This window comes from Pipra filicauda, unplaced genomic scaffold (genome assembly GCF_003945595.2).
Source record: "Pipra filicauda isolate LSUMZ 115617 unplaced genomic scaffold, ASM394559v2 scaffold295_size919547_pilon, whole genome shotgun sequence".
Classification (NCBI taxonomy): domain Eukaryota; kingdom Metazoa; phylum Chordata; class Aves; order Passeriformes; family Pipridae; genus Pipra; species Pipra filicauda.
In genome coordinates this window covers 144,597-157,162 of record NW_024104415.1, presented here as the reverse complement: position 1 = coordinate 157,162, position 12,566 = coordinate 144,597, and the positions used below count along the sequence as shown (strand labels likewise).

The 12,566-nt window shown below is 42.0% G+C and overlaps 1 protein-coding gene across 5 annotated transcripts in view; it reads right to left on the bottom strand.

Annotated features, from left to right (window-relative positions):
• Window positions 1-816: 816 nt before the first annotated feature.
• Window positions 817-12,566, bottom strand: part of LEPR (leptin receptor) — a 41,256-nt gene continuing 29,506 nt past the window's right edge. For 3 of the 5 annotated variants that reach the window (XM_039383028.1, XM_027719058.2, XM_027719059.2), the window contains 12 exons: window positions 11,800-12,096; window positions 11,523-11,643; window positions 8,677-8,876; window positions 7,669-7,817; window positions 7,264-7,423; window positions 7,091-7,173; window positions 6,304-6,520; window positions 5,396-5,578; window positions 4,788-4,883; window positions 4,302-4,404; window positions 3,592-3,667; window positions 817-1,988 (listed from right to left, as the gene is read on the bottom strand). In XM_039383028.1, coding sequence (XP_039238962.1) covers window positions 1,185-1,988; window positions 3,592-3,667; window positions 4,302-4,404; window positions 4,788-4,883; window positions 5,396-5,578; window positions 6,304-6,520; window positions 7,091-7,173; window positions 7,264-7,423; window positions 7,669-7,817; window positions 8,677-8,876; window positions 11,523-11,643; window positions 11,800-12,096 — 2,489 coding nt within the window. In that variant the 3' untranslated portion in view covers window positions 817-1,184. Of the gene's footprint in view, window positions 1,989-3,591; window positions 3,715-4,301; window positions 4,405-4,787; window positions 4,884-5,395; window positions 5,579-6,303; window positions 6,521-7,090; window positions 7,174-7,263; window positions 7,424-7,668; window positions 7,818-8,676; window positions 8,877-11,522; window positions 11,644-11,799; window positions 12,097-12,566 lie in introns of those variants that run through there. The other 2 variants (XR_005564210.1, XM_039383029.1) reach the window with 2 other exon arrangements.

Here is a 12,566-nt window from a genome sequence, read left to right as displayed (position 1 = left end):
GAATGCAAGACCTGATTTTCCTCCCACCTGGAGCTTTCCCACTGACTGGAGTAGTGCTGTGGAGGTGAACTGACTTCTCCAAGACCTGATTTTTCTCCCACCTGGAGATTTCTGGCTGAGTGGAGCAGGGTTGTGGAGGCAAACTGACTTCTCCAAGTCCATACAGACAGGTTAGCTCACACAAGATCAAAACTACAGGGTCCTTGGATCAAATTCTTTTCTTTTCTACTGCAGAATCTTAGGAAAGTGGTTGGGAGAGATGTCAGTTTTATGGTAGTACCATTTGTACTGGAATCTCGTGTTCAACAACAAAAGTGTGGATGTTTAACTTCCAAACATCAGTTTATCCAGGTAACACCCACAATTAATGAAAACTTAAGAATTTTTATTCTCTTCCTCTTCTTGAGGCTTCCCCGAGCCTTTCACTGCTTGACCCCTTCCTTCCAACCACATCCAGCTCAACTTGGTGTCACAAGTCCTTCCCAGTGAAATGACACATTCAAGCTTTCCCCCCCAAAACCACCTCCCATATAAATATTTCAGTCTACATATTAGGTCACTCCTTGCTCCCTCATCCTTGGGGTCCCCAGGTGAACCCTAAAACCAGAACAAGCTCTCTGAATGCAGTTTGAGGAGACACTTCACTCCTAAACAGAGAGAAGATGTGTGCATGGGTCTGTGCTGCCAATACATGTGCTCTCCCCAGGGGAAAACTGTTGGACAACAAGAAATGGAGAGAAGCCCAAGGCTACAGAACTGGATGGAACCCACACCAAGACAAAAGGACAGTCAGTGACTGTACAAGAAAGACATTTGGTGGATGGTGTTGAATCCTTCTGAGCCCTCGAGGAGTGTTTGGGAATCTCCCAAAGTCTCTCACCTCAATGTCTACAGCACCCAATCTGATTTCAAGTCCAATTCTTCACTGGAGTTGTCAGACGTAACACCTCTAACAGGCACCAGCAATAGGTAATATGGTACCTGAGGTAACCTGGACAATCAGATCTCTAAAGGAAGGCCTCACATTTTGAAAATTAGGTCAAGGAATGGAATTTTTTACTACTTAAATCCTGGCACTTAAATATAGAACCCAGCTCCAAGATAGGAGAGCTCCCGGAGGAAGTCAGGAGAGGGAAAAACAGGGGAATGCATCAACACCTAAAAAAACCACTAGTAGTCTCAAATTATGGTGTGATGACAGCAGAGTTTTTCTCTGTGGCCTCCTTTCCCTTGGCAGCAGCCATCCCAAACTGTGGCACATATGGCACCATGGCTTTGGGCTTGAGGCTACTTTGGATAAACCCATGGACATCCGTCGGTGTGTGCTGAAGAACTCCTGTGTCTGTGAGCAGATTCCCTGTATGGAACTGACACAGCATCTCAGAACTTTCTGTTAGAAAAACACCGTTTTCTCTTTTTTCCAATGGTGTTATCCCAAGGTAACACAGGCTCCGCTCAAGACTGTCCGTGAAAGCATCGTCGTGGTCGGAAGGCTCTGAAAATCCCTCTGAAGAGATAAGGGACAGGGTCTTGCTGGGCTGCCTGCCCGGTGAGCCAGGGAACACCAGAAACACTCCACTTCCCACCTCCCAAGTGCTACTGGAGAAGGCACCTGAAACCGTGGAATCTTCTGCTAAGAAGCATCGATCAAAACAACTCCTTGGATTCATTTTCCACTCGCAAAGCCCATCGGATCGGGAGTTGCCGACAACAGTCGCATATTTGAGGTCAATTCCTCCACTGCCCTGCACCTCCTGGGAGCTCTGGGAGGAGCTGCTGCTGTTGAAGTGGCTGGTCGAGCAAGCAGAGTCACGTTCAGAGTCTTGGGGGTTTGGAAATGTGGAAGCAATTCCTAAAAAATCTTGTGTGTCTTCTTTTTCCGAGGCTTTGGCGACACTGATGTCTTCCAGCACTATGTCTGCATCTAGGAGAGGTTCAAATGAGGTGGCTTCAGGGTGCTTGGTAAAAAGATGCTCAAAAGTTTCAGGCTGGAAGAAAAGAGATATTTTAATGCTCATCTCTTGCTTAAAAGTTTTACTGCAGTATCAAGGTACTGATTTTATGGATCACAAATCCAAACACCTGAGTGCATTCCCAGGGCACTCTGAGGACCCTGGAGTTTTGCCACATCAAGTTCCCACATTGTTTTTCAAGAGCATATAGTTGAAAATCCTCTACAATATATTTCCTCAACAGATTTAATAATTTATATGGCAGCTGAAGTAACTTTCCTTGCTAGGATTGTATTATTCAGGGTCAAATTCAGCCTGTCCATAGTATTTTGGAACATCTCCATCTAAGCAGCAGCTCTATGTTTTGGGTGAAGAGAAACACCTTTACTTCAGAGAAATATAGGATTTACTACTACTTAATACAGGTGTGTGTACAGCAGGATGAACTGACAGCAACACCAGCACTCCGAGAGCTACAAAGGAAAACTCACTTGAAAAACATACATTTCCTAATGAATTCAGGACAAAACAGACTAAACCAGGTTTTATGTATATCAACAAACCATGTTTTACAGCAGGGAAGCTGCCAAAACAATGAGGAACATGTCAAAATACTCAGAGGAGTGTGCAATTATAACAAAGAGTGTACAACTCATGTATCTTGGGCTTCCAGTCACTCCAAACTCGCTATCAGTGTTGCCTCGGCCCTCGCGTGACAGGACTGATTTCTTGTGACTTCAGTACTTGTCCCACACAAGTCCATCACCAAAATTAACAGGAAGCTTTTGAACAACCAAAAAACGTTGTGCCCCCCTCATACACCTGCTCGCCTGAGGCAGGTGGTTTATCCTGAACACAGATGTTTATATCCCTTCCCTCATCCCAGCCCCTGGGATCTGCTCTCTGGACACCACAGCAAACACAGATAGAGTTGCCTACAGAGATTAAACCCACCACATCCAAGGACCAGGGGTGTTGTGCGGCAAAGGCCACCATCTGTCAGCTCTGACACATCACTCATTAAAGCCTGTCAGATATTTATCAAATACAATGCATAATCCAGTGTCTTGGGAAATGGAATCCTCTGGAGTATCAGCCAGGACACAGCTGGATTTCCAGATGCATGTATGGTGTGAGCTAGGTGCAAACTGCATTAAACAACAGGCAAAGGAGCTCCATAAAACTCAGGAGAAAAGTCAGCCTCAGGTCACCAGCTCCCAGATTTGCTGACCAGATGGAACTAGATCCAAACCCACAGGGAAGCTCAAGCATGGCCCAAAGGTGCTCTTTTGGAATTACCAGACCTAAATTTGGATTATTGTCTCGGTGATGATACTCTGGGACCAGGAGAAACTTTGTTTGCTGATACAAACTAAGGTGCATAAAGATTACACCCATGGGATTCTAGAACTGATTCACTAATTGCTGTAAAATTTAAACATTCAAAAGAGGTCTTGGGGTCTGGTCCTGACACTTTTCCAGCTCTCAGCTCTCTGTATTGCTGACTCCAGAGGCTCCAAGTTCTTCCTTCAGAAGTTAGGCAGGGTCTGGCCTAACCCACAGGTAGAGCCCAGTCCTGAACTCACAGCAGCCAGAATCCCCGGGCTGGGGGAAGCAGCATCACCAGGGAAATACACACCTGCTGAAAATTAACTCCTTGTGCCCACGAGCAATTCTTGGGGTTTGGAACATCCTCCCAAAGCAGCTTCTTCATTCTGAAATGTCAGGTAAATGCTGGAGTTGGTACGTCATAGGGGCTGTACTGTACAGAAAAGGAATCTCTGCAATTTTATTTATCCAGAGCACTATGACCATGAAACATTCATTTTAGATATTACAGATGGCTGAAATTTAATGCAAAATATAAAGAAATAAAGAGGTGACATACCAGGTGGCAGTTTTGCAAATTATCAAAGGTACAGACAGTCTGTGCTGGATGACCCCAACCCACCAATGCCTGAAGGGGCTCCAAGAGAGCTGGAGAGAGACTTTGGGCAAAGGCCTGGAAGGACAGGACAAGGGGAAATGGCTTCCCACTGCCAGAGGGCAGGGTTAGGTGGGATAGTGGGAAGGAATTCTCCCCTGTGAGGGTGGTGAGGCCCTGGCACAGGCTGCCCAGAGAAGCTGTGGCTGCCCCATCCCTGGAAGTGTCCAAGGCCAGGTTGGACGGGGCTTGGAGCAACCTGGTCTAGCGGAAGGTGTCCCTGCCCATGGTAGGGGGTAGAACTGGATGAGCTTTAACATTCCTCCCAACCCAAACCAGTCTGGGATTCTGTGAAACCAGTTCAGCAGACTGGGACCAGTGAAGCTGCACCACCTGGGACTTTTAGATGACAACAAAAAACATACCTTTGGTGTGAAACCAGCAACACTCCCAGCAACAAAACAGAGGTTGAAATAACTATTGGCAGAACCACGGAGAGGCTGCCATTATTCTCATTTTCAAATCCACCTGGAAATAAAGGAGTTCAGATAATAATGCAGAAAAATAATTTGTCTGTGAACAAATAGTTTGCAATAGGGAAATAACACACAATAGAAACAACTGCTTAAATGGAAAAAAGCCTTGATAAACAGTGTCATTGCAAATCAACAAACCTTTCCCTTGAGAATAAAGAGACAAAAAGGAAGGAATCATTTTAAATAGGAATTTAGTTTCTCACTGAACTAATCCCACAGAGTTTTCAAATTAAAGCTACTGAAGTCTGTTTGTAGTTACATTATAATTGCTTCATTACTGATATTTTTTTCTGGTAAGACAGACTTTTGCATTTAAAGGTCACTTTTATAAGCTCCTATTTTATAAAAGACAAGGACAAAGATCCTGTCAGTCACCTTTGCTAAACTGATCCGTTGCTCTGGCTCTGCCAACTCCTCCAGCAAACACAGGGTACAGGCTGAACTGGTACTTCTCAATCAGAATAAAGTAATCTGGAAAGAGGAAATCAGACATTTGAATCCAAAATATTATCCAACTTTTAGACAATTCCCTCCACAGAGGCTCTGGTCACAGTTCAGAGTTCAGATCAACCCAGAGAAGGCAATAAGGGAAATAATCCTTTATAGATCCCTACTTTAATATCATAAGATTAAAACTATTAATCCATCCTGGATAATCCAGCATTATTCTGTCATGGAATTAACATCTTCATGGATCTACTGTAAAAACTTTTAAGGTTAAAGCCAAAATGCAAATGAAAAGCACATACTAAACTAATTAGCTTCTGTACTCAATATTCCAGAACTAATTTTATTGTATTGCCACAAAATGCCACTCCTGAGCCTCACTCTGTTAAAATGATTATTAAAACAGTCAATCCTCTAATGATCATCAAAAATTTGTCTATTGGTTCTTACCATGAAAGACATCAGAAATAAAAATAGGACTCCAAAAGCTCAGCAAAATAACATATTATGCGTTATATTTTCAAGTGCACACTCACCATAAATGTAATATTTACTCATATTTGGAGGAACTCGCACCCATTTTGTCTCCTCTTCTTTGTTAAGGTTCTTCCACTCAATAACAAAGGATGTTATCATATAGATTTGGGGTGAGAGAGTCCAGACCACAATGACACAGGTGCTGTTCACGGGGTAAGCGCTCAGTGACCGCACGGCATCCACTGAGGAACAGGGAGAACAGCCACGATCAACATCCCATAAACTATACAGGACTGCTAAATTTCAGCACTTGAACACTTGTTTAGTTATCTCCTACCTAATAAAGCCTGATCTTCAGTTGACATCAGCAGAGATGTTTCTCTCTAAGCTCAGTTTACACCAGTCCCAAATGCTAAATACATCAAGTTTCTTAGACATCAAATATCCCGATTCTCATGTGCACCTCCTTATTTATCCTTAACCAAAAATTATCAGCAAATACTGAACTGTCAGGAATAAACACAGCAGAGTGCAGTCAAATCCATGAATTGCTACTCAGGAAGTCAAGCCAAACCTCTGAGAACTCTGCACCCTGGCAGCCCGTCAGGTGAGCAGCCAGAAACGCAACCACATTTCATTTTGGAAACAACAAAACATTCCCCAGCAGGAATGTTGGGTGTTCCCAAGTCAAAGTAGATGAAAGATTAGTTCTACAGTAGGATTTCATTTTTCTTTGACTAATTACTTTATATTCTGTTAGGAGGGAAGTCAGCCCAGTGACAGACAACTCTTTTCCCAACCCAAAGATCATTAGGATTTTCATACAATGGAAATTTCAGTTTGCAAATAGCTCTCTTGGTCCTGAAAGTATCCCCATAAAACATTTCTTATTCTAACAGAGGGAATTTTATCACAAAGAAAGAGCATCACAAGGATTCCTTGTGATTCCCAAAATGGCTGTTCTTACCTGTGCTCATTTGCTGTGAAAGAGTTAAATTAAAATTAACTGAAGAAACTCCAATAGAATTCATGGCTAAAACTGTGATGGTGTGAGTGTGCTCAGTCCATGGAAAAGACCAGGTGGTGCCATGATCAACATATTCCACCCAGGAGGTGTTCCCTGGTGTCTGGTGCTTTATGATGTATCGGCTCACGCTGCACAACGAGTGGTTCTTCATCAGTGGCTGTCGCAAAAATGGGCATTAATTCATTCCCCTGGCTCTCATTTCCAAAGCAAATGTTATTTGGGCAGTGCCAATTTTAAGAAAATATGACCCAATATATATATATTCTGTAACCTGGCTCCTGTCCTTTTAGCCAAGGCACTGGAGTCCATGTAAAGACTTAATTCCTTCTGTGCCTCTCAGAGAGCTGACACTTATTCCCTCTCTTCCCAGAACAAGGAAAGACAAACTTTTAGATTCCTACAGTAATTCACTGTTTCACACATTTTTTAGGGTTCAAAACCCAGAGCAGCCAACTGCACACAACATGGGCAAACAGGAGTGAGCAGGCACTGAGGGACTTTTTCCTCTGTCCTGCCTCAGCCTTTAAAAGCCAAGAAGGAAAAACCATCTCCAACTGCATCCCAGTAGTATAACCAGTATTCACCAGGATTAGCCAAGCAAGAGGCAGATCCCAAGTCCCATAAGCAATGACTGCCTGAGTTTGCCTCACAGGGAAGCATGTGGTTGTCAGACTCCCTTTTTGGCATTTCTTGCCATTTTTTGGATCAAAATGGTGGCTGCTCTCACCTTCCACACGAGCGTAACGTTCTTCTGCCTCCTTGCTGGATCTTCGGTAACGATTCTCCAAAATTCAGGGCCTTGCAAGGGAGCTGCAAAATGACAGTTTGGAAGAACAGTGTCACTCCTCAGTCTGGAAAACACTGGCCCAGATCTCAAAGTGCCCCTGGAAGGACACAGACCTCTGATGTCCTGTACAAGTGTTTGGGCTGGTCTGCTCCAGTCGCTCCAGTACCCGGATCCATCCAGCTCCCTGCACCGCACCTGGACAACGTACTCCACACAGAGCTGCTCAACTTCTATCACAGCTGAGCTGTTTGGGGTGTTTGAGACTTCACAGAGCTGTGACAGAAGGTTAAAAAAATGTAGAATAAGAGCAAAAGTCTGTTTAGGTAGCTCTTGGAGTCAAAATCCCTGAAAATTAATCCAATGAGAAAGTGAGATAATCAGTAATATTCCTTTGCTAGATACTGCAAATGCTTATGCCTGTGATTTCTTCCATGCCAAATATTCCACAAAAAGCAGCTACACAGTAAATGACAACGCTGCAGTGATTCCTGCTCCAATTCAGACTAAAAAAACAGTACCTCCCATGGAATCTCTTCCCTGTTCACTGCGTACCGGATCTGGAATTTCAGATCACTGTTTGTAAACACAGGGTTTGTCCAGCTCACGTTCAGCAGCCCCACATTCCTGGTGAGTTCTGCTCTGATATTGGAAGGGGGAAGCGGTTTCACTGGAAAATTGGAAGAGAAAAAAAATGGCTGTAATATCTGCACTGACATTCCTCATTAAATCCAATCATCATGGATTACTTCTTCCTCATCCTGGGGGTAGCAGGTAACGTGTTGTGGCCTCTGCAATTCCAAGAAAAGCAGGACTGTGCTGCAAACACATAATCCATGGGCACGTTTCCTTGTGTTTCATTTTAATTTAAGGCACAACAGGTTATTTTGGTGCTGGCATTCAGCATTCATCCCTGCCCTGGGACAAACAGCTAAAGATGTTCACATTTGTGTCTAAAAAATACCCAATGAATGCTCTGAGTCACAGAACAGATTATAAACCGTGATTTGCACATTTTTGAGTCTTTGAAAACACTCAAACACTGCTCCTGCCTCTTGATTTATACAAATTTAAGTGCTGTGTGTGTCACAAAAGAAACTTTGCGTAAGTATGAAAGAGCATGAACAGTCCCCATGATCTTAAATAAATATATAACTGTGTAAATAATACATATAGTGCCCTACTTATCAAAACAGAAACTAATTGAAGGCATAGGAGGTATGAAAAGTTAGATAACCAAAAATTACCTAATTAAAAAACGAGCTGCCTTTTTCAATATAACATTTGTATTTTGTGTAGGGAAAATAAACATGCAAAACTGGACGTTTAATTTTACAGGTATTTGGTGCAGTTACAATTTGCTCCTGTGCCAAGCAAAATGTATGGAAATAACATGTAATCCAAGACAATATCAAAGTTTTTATGTTCTTTAAGTTATTTTAAATGCTGTGGAAAACTTTAACTACACCATCTAAGGACTGAAATCCAAAGTCACAAGTGAAGAGAGATGTGCATGAACCTCAACCTACCCACGTCTGCTGGAATGACACAGGCTGGGGAGGATTCAAGTGTTCCTAGGAAGTGCTTGAACTCTATCCACAGAGTATATCCAGATAAAAGGAAAATAGGCTGAAATGTGCACTCGTAGGAATGATTCTTCTGCAAATGGCATTCTTTCACCTCTGATTCTGGAGATGGGCTTGGAAACTCAGAACAATAAATCTGGCTCCTTAAAAGAGAAAAAAATCCCACATTCAGTTGATACATTGCAATTCTAAGCTGCTCATGGCAACAACAAAACAGAAGTCTGGAGGTAATTAAAACAAATAGTGTCACTGGAACCATCCGGGGGGGGGTTTGATGATTATCTGGGCAGATCTTGAATCTGCACTAAATGGCTAAATAGCACTGCAGTGTCACTCCTCAAAGGTTTGGCTCTTTGCCTGGAAAAAGCAGGACATGAAGGCTCTCCCCAGTGCAAAATGTTTTGATAGGAGACTCATGACAAGAAGAAACAGGTACAGCAAGAGCAGCTCCATAAACTCATCAATCATGTGATTTGAGGTGTTAGCAATAAACACAGCAAGGCAGATCTCCTGCCAAGAATTCATTCCAGTCAGGAATGACTTCCAAAATACCAACTGGAAATCAGGGGAAAGCTGCCACACAGACCAGTCAGACATGTACAGTGAGGTCTCCGGGAGATGGAAATCCCATAAAATATCAGTTCTGGAGGCTGCTTTTAAAATACGGTTATCACATCTGGCAGCAGAAGAGAGGAGACTGGCTTCTGGATAAAATGGCCCTGGATAACTTGTTGGAAATGGAAAGTTTTCAAATTTCTCCTAAGCTTGTGCACAGCTCAGAGGGTGTGGTGAGAGGGGCCAGAGAGGGTATTAGTTACTCAACTGAACCACAAGAGTTACACTTGGTTGAATCTCTCCTCTTCCTGTCCAGTTTAATACTGATTAAAGCAGTGCCTTGTGCTTTGGAGGTTTAGCTTGGCATTCCCTGTTCTCCCAGAATGATCCTTTCGGAGCTGTTTCTGTTGGCAGCACTGACTGTAGAGGAAGATGTAGTAACAACCCAAGCAAAACAAAACTCCAGCAGCCAAACCATCACACACATCACTGCAGGGCTGCATTTCAGCTGCAAAATCTAACAGCAGCAGTAACTCAGAAGACTTTTTTTTTTTATTTTCTCCTCTTTCAGATCTTACTATGAGCAAACAACAAAAAAAAGAAGAACAAAAAGAAGGATCACAGTAAGCACCAGCATTTGGGAAGCATTTGCAAGCAGTCTTAAAGTCACTCTTTGATCTAGCAGGAACACTAACAAATGTACAGATTATCACCTCCTACTAGAAAATAACATTTTTAGCTAGACCTGAAAAGTGAAAAGGTGGGAATAAAAAACATGGCAAGAGCAGCATGGGTTTTATTCCAAGCTCCCTACCCAGTAGTACACTCATTATATTCATAGTTGTGAAGACAGTTTAAACAAAACCTACCTTAGCAGTCAGCCAGTCACTAATCCTACCTGAAAAGCCTTCACTTGAAATTTCAAGCATTCCAGTTATTTCTTTAGTCCAGAAAACCCTGTGAAATATTCACCTTGGTACAGGATACTTCAAAATTTCAGCCTATCTCCAACAGAGAAGACAGTTTGGCTTTCCGAAGGATTAGGCCCTCAGCAGTTTGCCAAAATTTCTGCATATCCAGTCCAACAGAGCAGTAAGAATGGAGATTTTTTCTCTCAGGAAGGGTTGTCTGTCTGTCTGTCTTGTTTATATAAAGACTAAAGTGGTTCTAGGAAACTCTCAAGCTCAATATATCAGTAACTCAAAGGGATTCTTTAGTTTCATGGTAAAACAACACTACCAGGAGCAACATTTGTGCAGATGAATGAAGATAAGGGTGATGGTACCACTGATTTCATAATCAGGTTTGTATTTTGCAAACAATAATGTGTTTGCTGCACACAACATCCCAGTTCTCCTGCTCTGTCTAAAAGACAGACAAAATTAAACTATCTGAAAACAAAACATCAGGAAAACTGAGAACTCCCCATCTCTGAAAGTGTTCAAGGCCAGGTTGAACTGGGCTTGGAGCAACCTGGTCTAGAGGAAGGTGTCCCTGCCCATGGCAGGGGGTTGGAATGAGACAAGTTTTGAGGTCCCTTCCAACCCAAACCATTCTGGGATTCTAGGATTCTATGAATTGCTGTAGTCAAAGATGCAATATCCACTTCATGAACTAAGATTTGATTCTCTAAGCAAGATTTTTTCCATCTGAAATGAATTTATTTCATCCTATATTTTTATCTGTCTGCATATAGAAAAAAAGATAACAGAATTATAGAAAAATCAAAGATTATATGGAGACCTCAAGAGGTCCCAGGTCCTACATCCAACTCAGAGCAGGGTTAAATTCAAAGACAGATGGAGTTGCCCAGGGCCCCTTCCAGTCAGGATCTGAGAGTCTCCAGGGACAGATTCTACAGCCCCCCAGGCCATTGCTCCAGTGCTCAGACACTCTGTGAATGGGCTTTTTCCTTATTTCTTTACAATTTGTTAATATGAGCAACCAGAATAATTTTTATAACTGATCCAAGCAAACTATTTGAAGAGAGCCGGCTCCCAGAGTGCATCTACAGTTTTTAAAATGCTGAAAAACGTAAATAGATGTATGTTACATACTCGGGTATCTATGGTTCCCTTCTGCACACACAGTTATACCTTTGGAGTTCCAGTTGGAAGAAATCCAGCTTACAGAAACTGGAATTTTCTACTTGCATGTATTCAGAATTCTTCGCTGGCATAATATTTTGAGCAATGCTTTCCTATCATAAAGAGAGAATTAAAAGCTCTACATACCTGTAGTATCTTAACTGCAAGGAACTCCCAGGGAGTAGTAACATGTTTGGGTTTGCAGACCAACTGCAAGTCATTTTAGTCAAGTATCCATCTGTTTCACAGGTGATATTAATATTCATATCTAATTAAAACACATTGAAAGCTTATTAATAAAGATACAATGGCTTATACAAAAAAACAATGCTCAATAAAAGCTATTGGAGTTCAAATGGAAATATTCTGACCTTACTATTAAAATGCACCAAAAGGAGAATTTAAAATCCAGCTGGAATCTTACCTACTACATATAATTCAGCGTATCTAGGATGACATTCCCTACTTTGGTGACAACAGTACAATGTGTCATAGAAGAAACTTCCTCTAGGTTTGGTTGCTTTCAAGTTGAAAAGAGTAACTTTGCTTACGCGATCGCTCACAAGGGTATAAAGACTGGCTGGGATTTCTTCTGCTAAATTCAGCCACCAAACAACCTCCTGGGGCTCTACAATCTTGCTTTTGTTTTTATAGATGCAGTGAAATGAAACATTAGAACCAGCACTGGTCAGGATCTGAGGAGGGAAGTACAGGACTTCAGCTGCAGAAAAGGGAAGAAAGGGGAAAAAAAGCTGTTGAGATTAGAAATTGAACAAAAAGAAAACATAAAAGCTAGAAAATAGCAATTACAATTATTATTATTATCATCACCATTATTATTATCATTATCATCATCATCCAGTTGTACTTCTAACTTCTTAATCACTGTTAACAACCACAATGCAGAGGAGCAGAAATTACCCTTGGACTGTCTCTCTCCATAACTGATGTTTGTAAATTCTGATAAAAATAAACTTTAATATCCCCAGGCAAACATGAGTGAAATGAGCAGAAAATCACTGGAGGGTACAGTGGAAGCAACACACAGCAGCACAAGGGAAACATAAGAAAATTAACCAATCTTTCCAGGAGTTGCTGCTCCTGCTCCCACTGAAGTCAGCAGATTAAAGTTTCAAAAACTTGTTTTACAATCTCAGCAGTGTAATTAACACCAAATGGTGGCAGCAGTAC